Here is a 21,246-nt window from a genome sequence, read left to right on the forward strand (position 1 = left end):
TTAGGACCGAGAAGTGAGTGAAATTCAATGCGAAGTGAGTGAACCTGCCTTAGAAGTGAGTGAAATTGATTGCGAAGTGAGTGAAAATGATCATGAGCAGAGCAGCATATTTGAGAACTTTGAAAATTTGATCGCTAAGTCGATCATATTTGAGATAGTACAATGGTGGATTTCCTACTACTCGATCAAATCCATCTTATACATGTGAATACTAAATGAGTTATATTATTATGTTTATTTTTAGAAAATGACTTCGGTAATGATCATGTGCTCATGTGGTGGGGAGTTAGTTAGAGAAAATAATTGATACATGTACAAGGGTGGTTACTCGAAACCTATTGCCGTGGGAGTTGACACTACATATGAACAGCTTATATAAAAAATGCACAGAGTTACGAAGACTAGACCTGAGCATTATGATATAAGGTTGAAAGTACTGACCCTTGCACAAATGAATCAGCCACTCCAGCTATAATTGAAGATGATGAAGATGTGAGAATGTTCCTAGCAGCGCAGCTAAAGCATCCGGATCACTACGTCCCTCTATTCATCGAGACAACGCAGCACGTTAATGAAGCAATACTTGAAGACCCGGTGGCTTACAGTGCGTTCAAACATGATGCCCTAGTTGTTATAAGTTTGGGTGAGGAACATGGATGGAAATATGAATATATGACATCACCTTCACAGGTTCCTCTAAGCAACACTCCAATACCCGAGCTGGCTCAGACATCAAACTTCACGACAAGTCAAGTGAGGGCATCAGCTGACATGAATCTCAGAAGTGAATATACGACATCACCTTCATTTACAATAGTAGACTTGTCCTCAACATCCAATGCCAGAAACGTAAGTGGAAGCGACATTCCATTACCTGAACAAGTTCGAACATCAGCCTTCACCATCAGGCTTCCCATCATGCCTTTCAAGGATGCTAGTTTCACCAATGCAGACCTGTCTCTGTATTCATATCCACTTGATGACCTGATTGATATAGTCATTGGCCAAACATTCAAGGACAAGAGCTGGTGTAAGTATGTTGTGAACCAATTTGCCATTCACAATAACTTTCAATACAAGGTCTTGTATTCCACATCTAAGAAATTCACCATGGCGTGTATGGAAGATAAGTGTGAATGGAGGAGGGTACACGCACTTAGGGTGAATAATGCAAGGATATTTAAGATTAAGACTTACAGGTCCATAGATACATGTGGAATGTTATGGATGAAGAACGATCATTGGCAAGCAAGTAGTAAACTGGCTAGTGAACTGGTTGTCAATGGCATTGAGCAGCACCTGGGGTTAAGGTGAAGGACATCATATTCGTAATGCAAGAGAAGTATAATATTCTTATTACCTATAGGAAGGCATGGAAAGCTAAGGAGATTGCAATCGATCATGTAATGAGGTCTTATGAAGACTCTTACAAAGAACTCTTGATGTACTTGCATGAGTTGAGGATGGCGAACCCGGGGACAGTGATTGCCCTACTTGTGAATAAACAAACGATGAGGTTCGAGAGATGTTTTGTTGCACTCGGACAGTGTGTCAGAAGTTTTCAAATATCTCTACGAAGGGTCTTGGCCATTGACAGGATGCATCTAAAAGGTAAGTACAAGGGTGTTCTATTTGTTGTTACGGCTTTAAATGGTGACAATCATATCTTTCCAGTCACTTTTTATATCAGAGAATTAGAGAACAATAGTAGTTGGAACTGGTTCCTTACATACCTCAGTGATTTGTTAAGGGATCTAGCTGGTCTTATGATCATATCAGACTGGCATAAAGGTCTAATGAAAGAAGTTCCCCATGTCTTCCAAGCAGCAATCCATGGCTATTGGGCGTACCATATATACCGAAACTTGGTGGATACGTTCAAAGACAAGTGGTTAGAAATCTCCTACTGGCAAGCTGTAAAGACTTGTAGCAGGGCCGAGTTTGAAAAGTTAATGCATGATTTTGAACTTACCAACCCTCTGGTACATGCATGGCTGAGAGAAATAGGTTATGAAAGCGGGCATCTTTGCACTTCTGTAACGCCCTGAAATTCGGGGGTCGAGCATAACTCAGCTCCCGAGTTTCAAAACATCACTTATGCAACATATTTAATGATGGATGTATGTTGTCTGTAAGAGTACATAAAACATGGAATAGATTAAGCCAAACTGCAAACATAATTTAGGGATAAGTGATAGACGCAAGCGAAAGACTTGAAGAAACATATGTGTACAAGTGTAAGTCCCTGAAATATGTATACATGCCAGGTCATACTTACAAGTGCTGCTATCAAAATACAAGCATCAAATGACATTATCTATTCCAAAAGAAAGCCTAAAATCCCCGCACATCAGGGCATGGCTCACATGAACCCACCTGAGAACTACATGAAAGAAAACGCGGCCTCATCATCCTCGAACTCCTGCTCTGCCTCAGGGGTCGCATCAACATCTGCATCTAAGACAGAGTCTGGTTGGTGTTTAAACACCACCCCAGAACGTGGGAGTGAGTGATCAACTCAGTGGATCAATACCGCAAAAGTTAACATGTTATCAATTTAATCAAGCAGTAATGATAAAGCAGAACAATCAAACATGTCCTAATTACTCTTGTTAGTGCAATGATGTATGTAGAATGATGCATGCCCTCACCTTACTCCCTCGGCATCTTTATCTTACGTTACGCATGACATCCTCCCGTAATGCCAACGACTTCCACACACATGCAAATGCGATGCATGAACATGATTACCAAGTTGTTATTAGTCCTTTTCATACAACAGGATTGGGAAGCTAAGGTACCTTCCTCATATCAATGTCCACACAATGATCCATTCTGCGGTCGTCAGTCCTAGGCAATCTCATACGATCTTATGGTTTTAGGTCACTGCAAAGGGCTCGTCACCAATCAATGCACGCCTATCATACCTTCATTACTACTCTAACGCTCGTCTCCTTAATGCAGTATCAAGGTATGCTCGAGGTCACTACAAAGGGCTCGTCACCAATCAATGTAGGCCGACAGCACGAATATAGTGTCCCATACCACCATGATTGGCTCACGAGTCTGGTGTGCTCACTGGTCACTACGGGGAGGCTCGTCACCCCAGCGTAGGCCGACAGCTCGACCATGATGTCCCATACCACCATGTCCGGCTCATGAGTCTTAGCGGATCAAGGTACAACGGTTAACGAGATTTCATTGGTAAGTTTGGTACCCTAGATTCAAACAATAGCGTCCATACATGGTGAACATACATCGGACAATCGGGTTACTTGACGAACTCGACTAGCACGAGCGCACATTGGGTTGAACGACATAGAGTGCGCAAACACTCCGTGTGGCCAAACCACTGCCGATAACTCTAATACAACTCGGGTTCCTCAAATCACGTCCTTCGTGGCGAAAGTAACCTCAGCCACTAACTCAAGGCCGATTACCGATTTCCTGGACTATTTCATAGTCCCAAATGCATTCCATTATAATAGATATGCATATACAATTTAGAACAGTAAGGGAACAACAATTTAAATCATGTAGTATGTGAGCATTTGAAGAATATCAACTTAACATGGATTTCAGCATAAGTAGTGCTTGAACTTAAAGAACAAGGAACATAAATTGAATGTAAGAAATCATACACACCAATAGGAGAGTTGAGAATCTCTTCTCAATGCCCGCAAATAGGATAATGTATTACACATTAGCCTATTCAAACATTTCTACAAACACTTAGAATACATAGTTCAACATACATGACGTATGTTGGAATACATGCATTTGGACAATTCCTTTTGCCAAGGAGTTGACACACATACAATCAGCACAAGTAAATGACAAATAATCATGGCAAACACATGTTCATATTTTATACGTATACGATACTTCCTACGTATACATAGAATACACAAATCTCAATTAACACATACATATCAGGAACTCAAAATAAACATAGCATTTGGCATGTGAAATTGCACCCACAACAAGAAAAAACCATTAACTGACATTGAAAGGCTTGAAAACCATAACCTATACGAATGTAGTCCGCACCTTAAACCAGAAAAAGCACACCGAACTGATTTAGACGATATGTCCTCGTCAACGGTGACTAGATAACCTAAGGCAAGAATAGAAATGAGCTACAACAACACATAGGCTATTTGAAGCTCTAAATAGATTAGGGTTAGGTGAACTTACCCAAGAAGGAACTTAGAATCGCCGGAATAACGATTCAAAAGTGATGGTTTAAGGATGTAGAGTAACAGGAAAGAATCTTAGGATGATTCACCAACTTCTCTCTCACTTTCTCTCTCTTTTCCTCTCTCTTTCTTAGCTAGGGTTAGGAAATTCGTATGGAAAAGAGAGTGAGGGTTTTAAGGTCTTTATATAGGCCTAACATTGATGAAAATAGCCCCAGGGCTAAGGTATACTTAGGTTATAACCAAATCAGGCTTCTCTCGATCCAACGGAGCACTTCCGGTGGTCCTTTTTCCATGTGTGGTCGGACTTAAGCTCACTGACCATGGATCTAGGTCAGGCTGAGTTTTCGTACCGATCGGCTTCACAGATCAACCGTAGCAGACCACACTCAATTCAACGGTCACTAAAACTTGATCAGGTCCACAAGCACTATGACATGCCTGGGCCATCTTCCCTGATCTGAGGGTGAAATTGGGTCAGAATCCAACAGTTAGATTGCTTAAAATCATCGCGCAAGCGACACGACTCAGATTTCATAAAATCACATTTAATTTCTCACCGTTCTCACACTCTTCACTCCGGACTCAATCAAATCGACCAAGGACATCATCTGGACTTAATTTTTGAGGTGATAGTCAAGTCTAACCTGGTGACCATAACTGTCTAAGATCATCGCTATCGGACTTTCGACGCGCGGTCCAGGTCCGATCCAATGCTTCTAAAAATTTCCAAGAGCAACTGGATTTAGTGTTAAATCCCAGATTTCAGAGTAATATAGTGCTAACGATTCTACAGGTTTTGAGTCCTGCAGATCCAATTTAAAGTGATTGATGCTAATTTCACAAGCAATCGAGTTTAGCGCTAATTAACCCACAAATAACTTCTAAGGAAAATAGAGGTAGTACTCGGGTCTTGGCATGAAATTTTTCGGGTCATTACAACTTCCCAGGAAAAAGATTTTGGTCACTACAAACATAGTTGATTGTGCTAATGCTCTATTTAAATAAGCACGAGAATATCCAGTGACTATGCTAATGAAGACAGTCAAAATGAAAATTCAAGAGATGTTTTATAAAAGATGAGAATCAACATCATTATTCATTGGACCGTTGACACTGTGGGCCAAGAAACAATTAAAGGATCTCATACTAAAGGCACGAAATGTTCATTGCCACGTAATTTCCTGGGATGAATACTATATTGTGGGAGACTACAATGATACCATCAAGCTCAATAAGCTTTCATGTACATGTTGTAAGTTTGAAGTAAAGCGATTGTCTTGTTTTCATGTTCTTTTAGCATGTATAAACTGTAATCTTCCTCATTATTCATATTTCTCCCTGTTGTACATGGCGAGGAATTACTAGCTTACGTATGAAGATTCCGTGTACCCAGTACGAGACAAGAGTCAATGGAAAATTTCTTTTGGATTCAAGGAATATTCTTCAAGTATGAAGCCCCCGCTATAGAGGAGGTCAGCTGGAAGATCGAAGAAGGCATGGACCTTTTCCCGTGGAGAGGAACAAAAAATAAAAATATGTGGATGTTGCAAACAAACAGGGCATAATCATCGAAGTTGCGAATTTTCAATACCTCTAGAATGATGTAATTTGAAGCGTATTTTTTGTAATACGATTGTGAATGTTGTATATTGAATACATTTGTTGCTTTTTTTGAAATTGTGACTTTCTTACCACTATAATTTAGATTTTCAATAAGACATTTACTCCGTGGTCAATTCCCTTCACTTCACAGCCATTTTCATGCATTTCACGGTTAATTCCCTTCACTTCACGGTCATTTCCATGCATTTCACGGTCAATTTCGGCGATTTCGCTTCACTTCACGGTCAATTCTATGCATTTCACTATCAATTCCCTTCACTTCACGGTCATTTCCATGCATTTCACGCTCAATTCCAGCAATTCTGCTTCACTTCACGGTCATTTCCATGCATTTCACGATCAATTCTTTTCACTTCACGCTCAATGTCGTGCATTTCACGGTCAATTCCTTTCACTTCACGATCATTTTCATGCATTTCACAGTTAATTCCGGCAATTCTGCTTCACCTCACGATCATTTCCATGCATTTCACAATCAATTCCTTTCACTTCGTGGTCAATTTCATGCGTTGCATGGTCAATTCCCTTCACTTCACGGTCATTTCCATGCATTTCATGGTTAATTCCGACAATTCTGCTTCTGTTTACTGTCATTTCCATGCATTTCATGGTCAATTCCTTTCACTTCACAGCCAATTTCGTGCATTTCACGGTCAATTCCTTTCATTTCACGTTCATTTCCATGCATTTAACAGTCAATTCTGGCAATTTCGCTTCTATTTACGGTCATTTCCATGCATTTCATGGTCAATTCCTTTCACATCACGGTCAATGTCATCCATTTCACGATCAATTCCTTTCACTTCACGGTCATTTCGATGCATTTCATGGTCAATTTCGGCAATTTCGCTTCACCTCACGGTCATTTCCATGCATTTCATGGTCAATTCCTTTCACTTCACGATCAATTTCGTGCATTTTGTGGTCAATTCCTTTCACTTCATGGTCATTTTCCATGCATTTCACGGTCAATTCCGACAATTCCGCTTCACTTCACGGTCATTTCCATGCATTTCATGGTCAATTCCTTTCACTTCACCGTCATTTCCATGCATTTCACGGTCAATTCCGACAATTCCGCTTCACTTCACGGTCATTTCCATGCATTTCATGGTCAATTCCTTTCACTTCACCGTCATTTCCATGCATTTCATGGTTAATTCCTTTCAATTCACGGTCATTTCCATGCATTTCATGGTTAATTCCTTTCACTTCACGGTCATTTCCATGCATTTCTTGGTTAATTCTGGCATTTCTGCTTCTGTTCACGGTCATTTCATGCATTTCACGGTCAATTCCTTTCACTTCATGGTCAATTTCATGCATTTCACGGTCAATTCCTTTCACTTCATGTTCATTTCCATGCATTTAATGGTCAATTCCGGCAATTCCGCTTCTGTTCATGGTCATTTCCGTGCATTTCACAGTCAATTCCTTTCACTTCACAGTCATTTTCATGCATTTCATGGTCAATTCTGGAAATTCCGCTTCACCTCATGGTCATTTCCATCATTTCACGATCAATTCCTTTCACTTCACGGTCAATTTCGTGCATTTCATGGTCAATTCCTTTCACTTCATGGTCATTTCCATGCATTCATGGTCAATTCTGGCAATTTCGCTTCACTTCATGGTCATTTCCATGCATTTCACAGTCAATTCCTTTCACTTCACGCTCAATTTCTTGCATTTCATGGTCAATTCCTTTCATTTCACAGTCATTTCCATGCATTTCACGGTCAATTTCGGCAATTTCGCTTCCCTTCACAATCATTTCCATGCATTTCACGGTTAATTCCTTTCACTTCACGATCAATTTCATGCATTTCACGGTCAATTCCTTTCACTTCACGGTCAATTCCCTGCATTTCACGGTTAATTCCTTTCACTTCACGATCAATTTCATGCATTTCACGGTCAATTTCTTTCACTTCACGGTCAATTCCCTGCATTTCACGGTCAATTCTAGTGTTTCCGCTTCACTTCACAGTCATTTCCATGCATTTCACAGATAATCCCCTTCATGCCACGGTCATTTCCATGCATTTCACAGTCAATTCCCTTCACTTCTCGGTCATTTCCATGCATTCCAAGTCTGTGCATTTTAATCCAAGTTCTTTCTCTAATCACGATAGCCTTGAGAGGGTTGATCCGAGGGATGGGTTGATTGCAAAAGGACTAATTAAAACTATATTGGGTTATCTTGCTGGTCCTCAAATATGAGAGGTCATGGGGCTTACTGGGCTTGTGGCACATTACAGACGACAGATTCGGAGCACACCTAGAAATGAACGAAATCACCTAAGTAAAACAGTATCTGTAGCTTCTTCTTTTTTTGGTCGTTAACGGTTTTTGGCTTTAGTTTTTTCTTAATAAAACTACATTATTAATTAAAAAGGAAGAACAACTTCCTAATTATCAAGTACCCGCAATCTATATACCTATAACCAACAAGCCCATCTAGGCACAAACTTGGTATGTTGCCCCTCAACTAATCATCAGGGCTTGGAAAATCTATCAAATTACGACCAGCATGTCAGGAAACGCTTCAAACACCCATTAAACCCTTTTGATATATGCAGGGCCCACCAAAACAAAGTACATTGAGTGTGGAGCCCATTCAATAGACATTGGGCACACCAAAACGAAGTACATTGAGTGTGGTGCCCACTGAATAACAAAATATTTAAAATTTCTGGGCGGCACTACCGCACTCGGGCAGCACTATTGCTGCCGATCCAGTGGTAGTGCTATTGCGCTTTGGATGTCTAGGTAGTAGTGCCGCCCGAGAATTTTTCTTTATGTTGGTGGGTCCCAACGTGGGCCCCACATAACAAGTTTATATAACCTCCCCCACACGCCCAAAGCCTCATTCCTAATCCTTTCTTCATCTCCCTTCCCCTTTCTTTGTCTTCCTTTATAAAACCCTCTCTTTTTCTAATCCTTCTACCATTTTCTCAACTTCCAAACCCTCTCTCTTCATCTTCCACAACCATCTTTTCATCTTTCTAACACCTCTCTCTTCATCTTCCAAACCTTACTCATACAACCATCTTCCCATCTTCTAAACCCATCATCCTCATGGGTATTATTGCGTTCTTTTCCTTGATATTCTCCATCCCCATGATTATCTCACTAATGGGGAAGAAGAGAGTGGTTCAAGCAGGTCTATCGTCTCCGCGGATCTTAAGAAGCACAAGGCAGGCCGCTGCTGATGACGTGAGTCCATCATCACCACCCGTTCGAAGAAATGTGAGGACGGTTAATGTTGATGCAATGAGTTCTTCACCACCACCTCATGAGAGGAGGTCGAAGAGGGCCCACGATCAACATGCACGGACATTAGATGCAAGCCGATATCGCGAAAGTGGTTTTCAAAGTCATGGTGGGGGACCGACTATTTGTTGAAAATGACGTGCTAGATCAACTCTTACATCAAGGTTGGGGACATATTTTTGAATGTAATTTTCAAGCCAATGAGCGTGGTGTACGGTTTTTCTACTCTCGAATTGTTAACGCAATACTCAACCCACTCAGATTTGACATTTATATGGAGACACGGTGCGTCCAATTAGCGTAGAACACATGGAACATACTTGCCATATCACTAGGAATGATCCATATCCCACCAGACACAGAACTTGAACACATTGTAGCACAGGAGTGACCTGAGTAGGAGTTTGTGCAGCCCACCTCGTGGAGTGGAGGAGAGATAGTAGTTTCAGAAATAAAGAAATGATTCCAATTTATAGATTGTTGCACTACATCTTCACACATAATTTATATCCGAGAGCGGGAAACAGCACGGAGGTTTTTGTCTACCATGCAGAGATAATTAATGTACCAAATAGGGCATGAGGAGAATGTGTGCCTGCCTTCTATTATCCATTAATGTATAAGAAAAGGTAATCTCTTCCTCCCATTTAGCCACCTAATTTGTAAGCTAGCCCGAGATAATGGGTTCAGGGCATCCAATGGCCCCTCACATCCAGAAAGAGTGATAACCGAAGAAACCTTTAATCGCATGCAATGTGGCCCTAAACAACAAGCAAGGCGGTTGGAAGAATTTGGAGACGAGGTAGCTGAAGAAGAAGAAGAAGAGGATGAAGGTGACGAAGAGGATGAGGCTGAAGAAGAAGAAGAGGGTGAAGCTGAAGAAGAACAAGAGGGTGATGATGCAGGTGAGGTGCCCAATGCATGTCTGGTTGTAGATGAGCGTTTAGGGACAATTGAGGCCAGTATATCTGAGCTTAAGAAGGACCAAGACTATCTGAAGCGTAAGATGAAGAGTATGCATCGAACGATAAAGGCGGTGTTGTGTTGTGTATAGAATGAGGGAGTGCCCCCTCCCTCGCCGGACTCGGTATCACGTTAGGGGGTTGTGATGGATATGGACTCCCTCACTTCATGTTAAGCCATGTTTATGGTTATGTGCTTTGTGTTTACTATGTTGTAAGAAGTGGATCATTTTCACCTAGTTGTTTAATAGTTAGTAGTTGGGTTATTTATGTTTTTCACTTGGTTAGGTATGTATGGGAACAATGTACAAACTTAGATTATAAATAAAATTGTTTCCGCTTTTGTTTACTATGTGCAGAGTGTATGGATATTCTCATTTGACCATAATTATATTGTTTTTGCATTTAGAGGTGACTTGTTGTCTCTTGCAAATGTGTTACTTTCAAGTTGAAGTAAAGAACGTAGCATCTGTAACATCTTGGAAAAATCTGTACAAAGACCCGAGTACCACCTCAGGCAGATATCACTAAGGACCGAATCCCTTAAGGAATTAGAAGAAAATTAATTAAGTACTAAACTGAATTAATAAGTAGATTAGCTTGAACTGCTTTCTATACGAACTGCAAGACCCAAAACCAATAGAATTGCCAATGCTATATTACCTAAATGTAACGCCCCGGTTTTCAGGACCCGAGTATACGACCCATGTCCCAAAAATCCGAGTGTTAACTTTAAAGGATGGTCGAATTCGAGTGTACATTTTTTTTTCCTTCATCAGAGTAATAAAATGAGCGTAGTGTGGACAAATCGTCATAAAGAAAAATTTCATTATCATTCAAATTTACAAGAAGCTGCCCATAATGACTTATACAAACCAATGTCTCTGAATTTAAAAAGTACAAGATTTACAAGAATTTAATACATGAAGAATAGCGGAAAGTATATAAATATAAGCCGCAAGATCACGCAGCTCCTCCAGGTAAATACAGCCACGCATCCCTGGCAATCGTACCCTGCTCCTCATCAAGTCTGAACATACATATCACTAAAGCCACCTGTACTACCTGTACGGTTGTATATTTGATGGATGAGTGGCTAACTCAGTGTGAATTCTCCTCAAGATTACACACCACCGCATTAGGTAAGAAATAGTATAAAATATCCAGACAACCAAAACAGAGTAAATGCAGTCTTATTAGGTGCATGGATGCATGAATGCAATCATCGACCCGGGTAAATCATCCGGACGGTCGGTGCCCTAGGAAAAATATCCAGACAGGCAATGGGGTCGTCACCCAAAGATGTGAGTGGTCATCAGCGCAACACGCAGCGTAATCGTATGGGCATGAGTGATCCAAGTCATCATCGTAAATCGATCGGCTGGTCATTAGCGCAACTCGCAGCGTAATCGCATGGGCATAATGATCCAAGCCGTCGTAGTATGCCATGCATGCATGATTAGCCAAGTCATTATTAGTCCATTTATAACCATCCAATTTAGATAAGCTCAAAGGTCACTACGGGGAGCACATGGCCCAGCGTAGGCCGACAGCTCGGGCATAGTGTCCCATTACCACCATCCCCGGCTCATGAGGCTACCATCTTAGGATGTTTAATGGAAACTCATTGACTAGTGGCCAATCATATTACAGTATATGGGGCTTACCATCGCATGGTTACACAGTATAAAAAATTGAACCCATATAGGGAAAATATCAGAACAAAGCCACATAGGGCGATATTAAACAAGCCACATAGGGCAATTATCAAAATAGGCCTCATAGGGCGAGTGTCAAAAACCATGCGATAAAAGATCATCCTTGAAAACCATTTGGACACAATAACCCTGGATGGCAGGCCCACATTAATGATCCATTTAGACCACCAATCAATAACCACTAAATCGAAGGTCCATTTTAATCACAACCAGTCGGGTTACATCCTAAGTATGGGTGTACATTTATAGGTGGGGGTTTCCCACTAATGTACCAGTTTAAAGTCCATAAGCAATACACGAATAATCCACAAGCATGAACAAATATACAGGATGAACATTAAGCAGGCAATATAGCAATTCAATTTCCGCCAGCTAACACATATGATTATAAGAGAGAGATATCAATTATAATTTTTAATAAAAACTATAACTTAAGCTAATGAGAAGATGGAAAGCTCAAGGGGAAGAATCATCACCTTATACTCTGCATCGCATACCAGCATTGTTAAGGAATGCGCGTTTCCTTACAATCAAATCCTACCACAAATCAGGATGCACAATTAGATCCAAGTTCTACATACTACCTAGGGTTGAAGATCATAACCTAGGGTCATCTTTTAGGGTTTTAATGTAGAATTAGGGTTTTATTCTAGAGTCTAGTCCAATACTTAGATTTTAGGATTTTAATTTAAAGTTTAGGGCTTCATCCTGGAATTTAGGTTTAGGCTAGATCTTTAAGGTTGAACTCTAATGGTGTGTAATTATTTATAATGTTAATTTAATAGTTATAAAATCTTTACTAACATTAGTGTCATAGTTAATATTAGTTAATAATAATTATGATGATAATTAATATTATGATATACTCTCTATGATAAGATAATGCATTAACGTTTAATAATGGTATCATTTTAATTTCTTGTATATAATAACTATCATTAGAATAGATAATTTACTAATGGTCATGCATCCTAATATTTAACAATCCTATTAATAATGGAAATGGTAACAATGTTAATTTAATAATTAGAAAATAATTGTTAACCATAGTGTTACAATTAATATTAGTTAATGTAGCAAAATAATCATTATGGTGACACTAACCAAAATTAATATTTAAGAATAATAAATAGGATAATGATATTCAATAATTGTAATTTGTTTACAATAACCAGTTTAGCATAATGGCCTACCAATGGCTAATCTTTGCTAATATTAATAATCCCAATGACAACAAATGGTAATAGTACGTCGAAACATAACTAGAATGGGGGAAATGTTGACTCACCCATGATGATTCGGTTCGAACCGAGTTGACTCGGCTCAACACAACCATCTATCCACTCTCTCTCTCTCTCTCTCTCTCTCTCTCTCTCTCTCTCCTTCGTTCTTTCTTTTCTTTCTTTCCTTCTTTTCTGCTAGGGAACTCCGGCAAGAATCTAGACTACACCAGATCTGCCCAACTCGCATGGCAAGCTCCAGCGAGTTCCAGCCGAGTTCAGGTGAGTCGAGTTGGCTCTCTCTTTCTCTCTTTCGTTCACTCCCCTTTCTTCTTCTAGTTCCTTCTCCTTTCCTCAAACTCATCCAGCAGGAGCCTGGATCGAGTTGACTCAGACTCAACTCGTCAGCAGCCTAAACAAGGCCTAGCAACTCGGTCAGTTGGATATGGTGTCGTCAGCCGCACCTCACCATCACCTTCTTTCCCCTTTCTTTCTCTGCTCCCTATCTCATCCTTCTTCCTGTCTCCCTTTCTCTCCCCTTCACTCATCAGTATTGACGAGAACTCGGCCAGCAGTGCGACTCAGGTCGCGACTCGGTTTGGATCGGGTCGGACTGCACAGCAGCCGCACTCTCTCCCTCCTTCCTCTCCTATTTTCTCTTCTTTCCTTCTCTCCATCTCCTTCTCCTTCTATCTTCTTCCTTTTTCCTTGCTGCTGGAACGCCCAGCAATGGCCGACAGACCCAGCCTGGCTCGGCCCGCACTTGGCTCGGATCGAGTTGTGGTGCAGCTGCCTGGTGCAGCAACCCATCACGCACCTTCATCTTCCTTTCTTCCCTCTTCTCTCATTCATTTCTCCTGTCATATACGGCACCAAGAACAGATCCCACACGGCCAAACCTCACCCCGACTGAGTTTGACATAGCTTTGAGCGGTCGGGAAGATGACCGCTGTTAATGGCGGATTTGGAAACACCACTCCTCCCTTCAATCTGCTCCGTTCAGACACCCCATACGGGTCCTAGAAGCTTATGGATGGGCTCTTTTGAAGCTTGGATGAGGTTTATGCGGTGGGTTTGCTAATAAAAGGAAACGATGGGTTTTTCTCTCAGGCGGCCGCAAGAATAGAGAATGAGCTTTTGTTGCTCAATCCTCCCATGCTTATAACATAACCTAGCCTTCTCCTGGTCCGTCGGATTGACAACAAACGCTCCAGATTGGATCCTGGAGAAACCATTTTTTTTTTTGCACATGGCTGGTATTGCAAATACCAGTCGTGGTTTTGCTTCCCTGTGGGCAGGAATCCTCTCCCACGAGGAGAGCCACTGGATGGCTGAGGTTTTCCCTCAGTGGACGGCCGAGATTCGAGGATAAGGGCGGACGCGGATCGCCCTCATGGCATACGGATGGAGAAACAACAGGTTTCCGTTTTTAGCAATATGTGTTTGTGGGGCCGATTTGCGCCGTAAACTATGCCCACACACACGCACTTCAACACGTGAGGTGAGTTGGGTTTTTGTGGGGCCCGCTGCCCGAGTCAGATGGACGGTTTAGATCATTGATATGAATGATGAAGGTGGGCCACCGATCAAATCTCAGGGACGTCGTCCGCCCGCTATCTCAAACCGAAGAGAGAGAGAGAACCTTTCTCCTTTTGGAAATTGCGGGTCAGACCCGCCTGACCGAGCTCCCCAAATCAGTGCACTGCGAGTGCTCTTGCACTGTGTACATGTGCAAGGAAAATGTGGGGTCCACCAGTGGATTTGATGAAATCCACACCGTCCATTTGGTTTTACGGGTTCAATTAGGACCTTGGACCAAAGATGGGGTGGACCCAAGGTTTAGGTGGGCCATACTTTTGGGTTTCACGACCTAATGGTGGATTCTCATCAATATAGGGGTCAGATCACTCCGAAATTGAGCGTCGATGGTTAAAAGACCTAAATGGGCCACTTGCAAGCTCACATCATGCATTGCTAACCAATTTTATTGCTATTGCCTATTGCTTAAAGTCTCATATAAATTTAATTTTAATATTAATATACTACTTTATACATGTATATAAATAAAATTCCTAATATTAACATGCTCCTACATACATGCTATTAATCACATTTATTAATACATAATATTACATTATAAATTATACATATGAATGAATTGAAGATTATACGATATCATGTTTTAATTAAAATTACATTTGTATTTAATAATGTTGCAAAATTATTATTCCTTATGTTTATTTAATATAATATTATTTTTATAATATTTATATATATATTAAATACGTACATATCATTTTAGCGTTAAATTTTCAATTTTTACAAAGTACATACACTTCATAGTTTATATATTTAGGTTGCATTATTTATACATTTATATTAAATTAATTTATATGGTAACACTCAAGTATTATAAAGTACGGGGCGTTACACTAAAAACCTAGGATCAATCTTTAAACCCAATTGCACTTGGGAGCATCTTGAAACTCCGTATCGAACCTGGACCACGCGTCAAAAGTCCGATCACTGCAAAACTATATGGTTATGACCGCCTTACTGGGCTTGACAATCATCTTAGAAATTAAGTCCCAATACTATCCAGAAATGCACAACTTGAGCCCAGAGCGAAGTGTGTGAGAAACGCGAATATCTTTAAAAAATGAACTCAAACTCAAGTGAATTGGGCCGTTCGCTTACAGGCTAAATTTAAGGTTTCAGACTATCAGATTCTAACCTAACTACACCCTTGGATCAGAAATTTTTTTCAACATATGTCAGTGCACTTCTGGCCCTGATCGAGTCACGACAACCGTTGAACTGAAACTGGTCCTCTGCGGTCAATCCGTAAATTTGATTGGACCAAAAACTTAACCTGACATAAATCTATTGTCAAGGAACTTTCTCTGTACTGTATGCAGAAAATGGGCCTCCAGATGGGTTCCGTTGGACCAAAACAGCCACTCTTTGGCTATAACCTAAGTATACCATGGCCCTGGGGCCATTTATACCAGTTCTAGGCCTATATAAGGACCTAAATCCATCCATCTCTCACTCTATACGAAATTCCTAAATCCTAGGAGAGAGAAGAGAGAAAAGAGGAAGAAAAGGAGAGGAGAAGAGAGAGAGAGAGAGGGATAGTTATTAGGATTCGATCCCACAGCTCTACGTGCTAAATCATCCCTCCTGTATCACTACACTAGCGATTCCAATTCCGTTCGTGGGTAAGAAATCTTAACCCCAATCTATTTTAGAAATCCAAATAGAGTAAATGGTGAAATAGCTAACCTATTTCATGCTATAGGTTGCCATTGTGCCGTAGACGAAGACTTAGTGTTCGAATCGAGTTTGATACGAGTCTACCGGCGAAAGGTGCGGACTATAAATGTTTAGGTTATGGTTTTCAAGGCTTTTAATATTAGTTAGTGATTTATGACTGACTTGGTTACTATCACATGTTCTTAGATATGATGTTTTCCGTATATTACATATATGTGTATTATGTTATTTTTAATGCATTCTATGTATTTGTTGAAATGTTTGATTGAATATGGAATTATGATTTGTGCTTTTTATGATTGATGTTTGAAAATACATGATTGTTGTACATATGGTGAATCCTTCATGAAGGGATTTACTATAATACCTGTTATAACTACTATATTACATGTATGTTAATAGGTGTAGTTTAAGTGTTTGATAAAGTGCCTGAATGAGAAAATGCTTGTTGAAATATATTTAATTAGGGTGTTGAGATATGATTCTCAATTTTCTTATCTATAATTACAATTTTCTTCATATAACCTATCTTACTACTATGTGCCTTATGGATGAAATGCTTATGTGTAATAACATGTGCACTGTTTGTTGAAATGCTCAAATGAGATTTATATTTAGATTGATTATCACATACTATCTTGGACTATCACATGTGATGCTATTGTTTTGGAATGTGATTGGGGCTATGATGTAGTCCAGGCAATCGGTAATGATTCCCGAATCAGTGGTCGAGGTCGTTCCACCATACAAGACACGTTCGATGAATCCGAGTCATATGCTATTTGTCGACACTGGTTAGGCCATGCAGAGGGCTTATGCGCTCCATGTCAATTAAGTCAATGTGCGCTCGTACCAGTTAAGCTTGTCAAGTAACCCGATTGACCTAATGTATGTTCACCATGTATGGATGCTACTGTTTGAATCTAAGGTACCAACTTACCAGTGAAAAGCCCATTTAGCCTTAGTACCATGATTTGCAAAGACTCATGAGTCAAGTTTGGTGATATGGGACACCGTGGTCGAGCTGTCGACCTACGTTGGGGTGACGAGCCTCCCCATAGTGTCCAGTGAGCAAACCAAACTTGTGAGCCGTATATAGTGGTATGAGATACTATATTTGAGCAGTCGTCCTACCCCGGTGCAGCGTGGCTGTGGTCCCCAGTTGTATTAGTGATGAGCCTTCAAAAATAGACTACCAGTTGGTAGGGCGTCGGTGGAGTAACCTCGAGTATACACTAGGACTATGCTAAGGTGACGAGCCTTTCCGTAGTGACCTCGAGTATAAACTAGGCCTAAGTTGAGGTGTCGAGCCCCTCTATAGCAACCTGGAGCTTTTCTATCGTATGTGACGAACTAGGATTGACGACCCTAGATGGATCCTTCTTTGGGTCAATGATATAACGGGAGGTACCTTAGCTTCCCGAACCTGCTGTATGAATAAGCCTAAATAAGAACTTTGCTAATACATTGCATTGCATGTGCTTTGGCGAGGAAGCCCACATTTACCGGGAGTGTTGCATGCGCAATTGTGAGAGGATGTTGCTGAGGGAGTGCAGGCGAGGGCATACATCATTGTCGCATACCATTCTTGCATTAACAAGAGTACTTAGGATATGATTGTTGTATTGCTTTATCATTAGTACTTGACTGAATTGATAACATGTTGACCTTTGCCCTATAGCTTCATTGAGTTGGTCACTCACTCCCATGCTGGGATGGTGTTTTAAAACACCAACCAGACTCTGTTGTAGTTTCAGGTGATGTCGAGGCCTACGAGGCAGAGCTTGACTTCTACGACGACGAGAAGGAGTTCTCCTATTTGCAACTCTCTAGCAGGTCTATGTAAACCTGGAGTTGCATCATCGGGGATACAGGGATATGGATTAGCAGACATTACACTTTATCATTTTGTAATTTTGGGAACTATACATGTAATTTATTTAACCTGGCGACATGTTGATACTCTGGGGACTTACCACTTATATGCTCTATATACTTATCACAGTCTTTTTCTTGTGTAATTTAATTGTCCCTGGAGTATGATATGCTAATTTAGTGTAATCTCATTCATGTTTAATGCACTAATACGGACAACATTTAATCATCATTATCTATGTTGCATAAGTAATGCGTTAGAACTCGAGAGTTGGGCATCTGCTCGACCCTCGATTTTCAAGGCATTACAAGTTGGTATCAAAGCATGATTTGGATTAAGCTGGGCCTGGGTTATAGACACACAATGCACACTAACGTACTTTGATCTAGGAGGAGCGATAAAATGTAGAAACAGTCGTAGGATTCCCAGTTTCACCGACAGGTGAAATTGACCGTTGAAATCAGACCCGTGGGCATCTGCGATCATCCGAGATGGCCCCATCCTTTTTCAGACCATCAATCGACAGGTTTAGACCATAATTCAGCCTATTACACACTCAAACAACCTGAAACGCATGAATATACGCGAGATGGATACTAAAAATGACTCAAACGGACTCGGGGGCCTAAAAGTGCAAATCGGGGGGATCCAAAGTGGACCCCATGCATTTTCAGCACTCCGAGGGGGGATAGCATCGCCCCTAAGGTAAGCCGTCACCCCACTATCCAGCGACCGGTGATGCCATCGCCGAATCGGTGAGGCCTCGCCGATCGGGTCAGCCGGGCCTGTCGGGTTGCGTCGGGACGGCACATGTACACGACTGTGATCCCCACGAAAATGTGTGGGACCCCTTATATCCTTCCCATTTGCTTCTTTCCTCTCATTCCCACCCTTCCAAGCTTTCTAAATCTCTTAAATCTCCATTTTTCTCTCTTAAATCTCCATTTTTCTCTCTCAAATCTCCCATTAATCTCAAATCCTCTTCCTTTTTCATCACTACATACACACCTCCCATCATTCCTTTAAAACCCATCTTCTATCTCCCTCATTTCTTTCCATTTGAGTGCACAAACTCTTATTTGTGTCTCAAGAATCTCAAAGTCCAACAATTCACCTAATCCCTCCATTTTAATTCACTTTCATGCTCTTTTTAAGCTCGTGGCGGCCATATTCTCGCTCTCCACACTTCTTTCTCTCATGGGGAAGAAGAGGGCTTCCACGGATGAAGCCAGGCCTAGCCGCCCTACCTGTTCAAGGAGGCAGAAAGGTGCTATAACAAGTACAAGCGTCGATCAAGAGATTAGGACGAAGCAAGATCTCGATCCCTAGCCTTCCCTGGAAAGAGCTCTACTGGTGGATATGGCACATGGAAGATTTCAGGGCTGTAGGGTCCTCTTTGAAGCACATGTGGATGAAAAACTGTTTGGGCTTTATCCGGCCATGGATCGCCTATTGGACGATGGAGGGGTCCCATATTTGTGGGTAAGTCACGTGCGAACGAGAGCACTGTCTAAGCCTTCTACGCCCATATATGAGAGCCATTGTTGGAGCCTTTACAGTTCAAAATTCCTGTGGAAGCCACAGTTGATGTTGGTTTGATAGCCCGAATCATTGGGATACCGCATGAAGAGGTTCATGCTAGTGAGAGGAGCCTCAGGAGTGCGCATGAAAAGGATCACCGCAGGCGATTTCTTTGTGGCCGACTGGTCCACTGGAATCCAGGTAATTGCCTCCTGGCATCCAAGATGACTACTGACTTCCGTCTGCTCCACGACATCTTCACCCACAATGTGTATCCCAGATGGAGCAATCACAGTGAGTGTACGTGTCTGATGGTAGACTTTTTATACCGAGCTGGGTAGGGAGACAACCTGTGCCTGCCTACGTATGTACTTCTATAGATAGTTCAGACCGAACACTCTCTTAAGACAACCATTTCTCTCCCATTCGGCTGACTTATATGCAAACTTGCATGTGAATTCAGCTACAGACTTGGCGCAGAAATTCCTACACCGATCCATTTTATCAACGATACCACTCTCAACAACATGAATATTAGGCCACGATAATGTCAAGCCCGACTCAATGAGAGTGAAGATGAAACGGAAAGTGAAGAGGAAGAGAGTGATGAAGAAGGCAGAGATGAGATAGAGGAAGAAGGTGAAGAAGAGGAAGAGCACGAAGAGGAAGAAGAGGAGGCCCAAGACACAGATGAGGGCTCTCCTCCTGCTACACATGAGTGCGACAGTGATCGGGCTACTTTGGAAGCCCATTTGGCTCAGATCGAGGAGGGCCAGGTTGCCCTGCGACAGGAGGTCAAAGAGACCCGAGCCAAGTTAGAGGAGAATCAGGCTTTCGTAAAGTAAAAATTTAGCAAAGTGTCTCACACCTTGAGGGCTATCTTATGTTATTTGCAGGACAAGGGTGCTCCTCCACCATGGCCAGATTCAGATGACTAATCACATGTGTAGTCATCTTTTAGTTTACTTTGCTGTTAGTCTTCCTTTGTACTAGCTTTAGTAGATTTGTTTGGTCGTTAGTATGTGTAGTGGTTAAAGCTTATTTAAATTAGCTCACATGCATCTTCTGTCATGACTCATGTGAATCTATGTCTCATGTATTGTGATGATTTTGGTAAATAAAATGCATGGAGTTTCTTCGAGTTTGGAATGTGAATGAAGTGTGGATGAGTGTATGTTCTTATTCTGAATTTGACACGGGTTGCACCCTATGTTGTATATAGGGAATGCCACCTAAGGCCACTCAGAGTACGACACGTCTTACACTTGGTGACTCGATTGACGAGGCACCTCCCCTCAGCGATAGCAATACAAACCCCAGTTTGGGCCCGGATTGAGAGACTATGCCGGATTCTCTGCCACCCGCTGGCCTCACCAATGGGCCGACACCTATTGCACCATCGATTCCTGAGCAGAACCGTGTGTCCTCGTTGACACCCCACATGCATCAGGCTCCTCCTACTGATAGGTTGGAGCTCCCTATGCAGCAGCAGCAGCAGATTTAGACCACTATTGTTGGGGCCTTGCCCAAAATGAGAATGTGGTTCCGCTTGTCCCACCTACACACCCTGCT

The 21,246-nt window shown here is 41.5% G+C and overlaps 1 protein-coding gene across 1 annotated transcript; it reads left to right on the plus strand.

Moving 5' to 3' along the window:
- The first annotated feature begins 9,849 nt into the window (after positions 1-9,849).
- Positions 9,850-20,612, plus strand: LOC131226561 (uncharacterized). The gene is made up of 3 exons (XM_058222157.1): positions 9,850-10,114; positions 13,204-13,283; positions 20,571-20,612. Exons 1-3 carry the CDS (start codon positions 9,850-9,852, stop codon positions 20,610-20,612), a joined length of 387 nt encoding a protein of 128 aa, XP_058078140.1.
- Positions 20,613-21,246: the final 634 nt, after the last annotated feature.

Source organism: Magnolia sinica, chromosome 2 (genome assembly GCF_029962835.1).
Source record: "Magnolia sinica isolate HGM2019 chromosome 2, MsV1, whole genome shotgun sequence".
Taxonomy (NCBI): domain Eukaryota; kingdom Viridiplantae; phylum Streptophyta; class Magnoliopsida; order Magnoliales; family Magnoliaceae; genus Magnolia; species Magnolia sinica.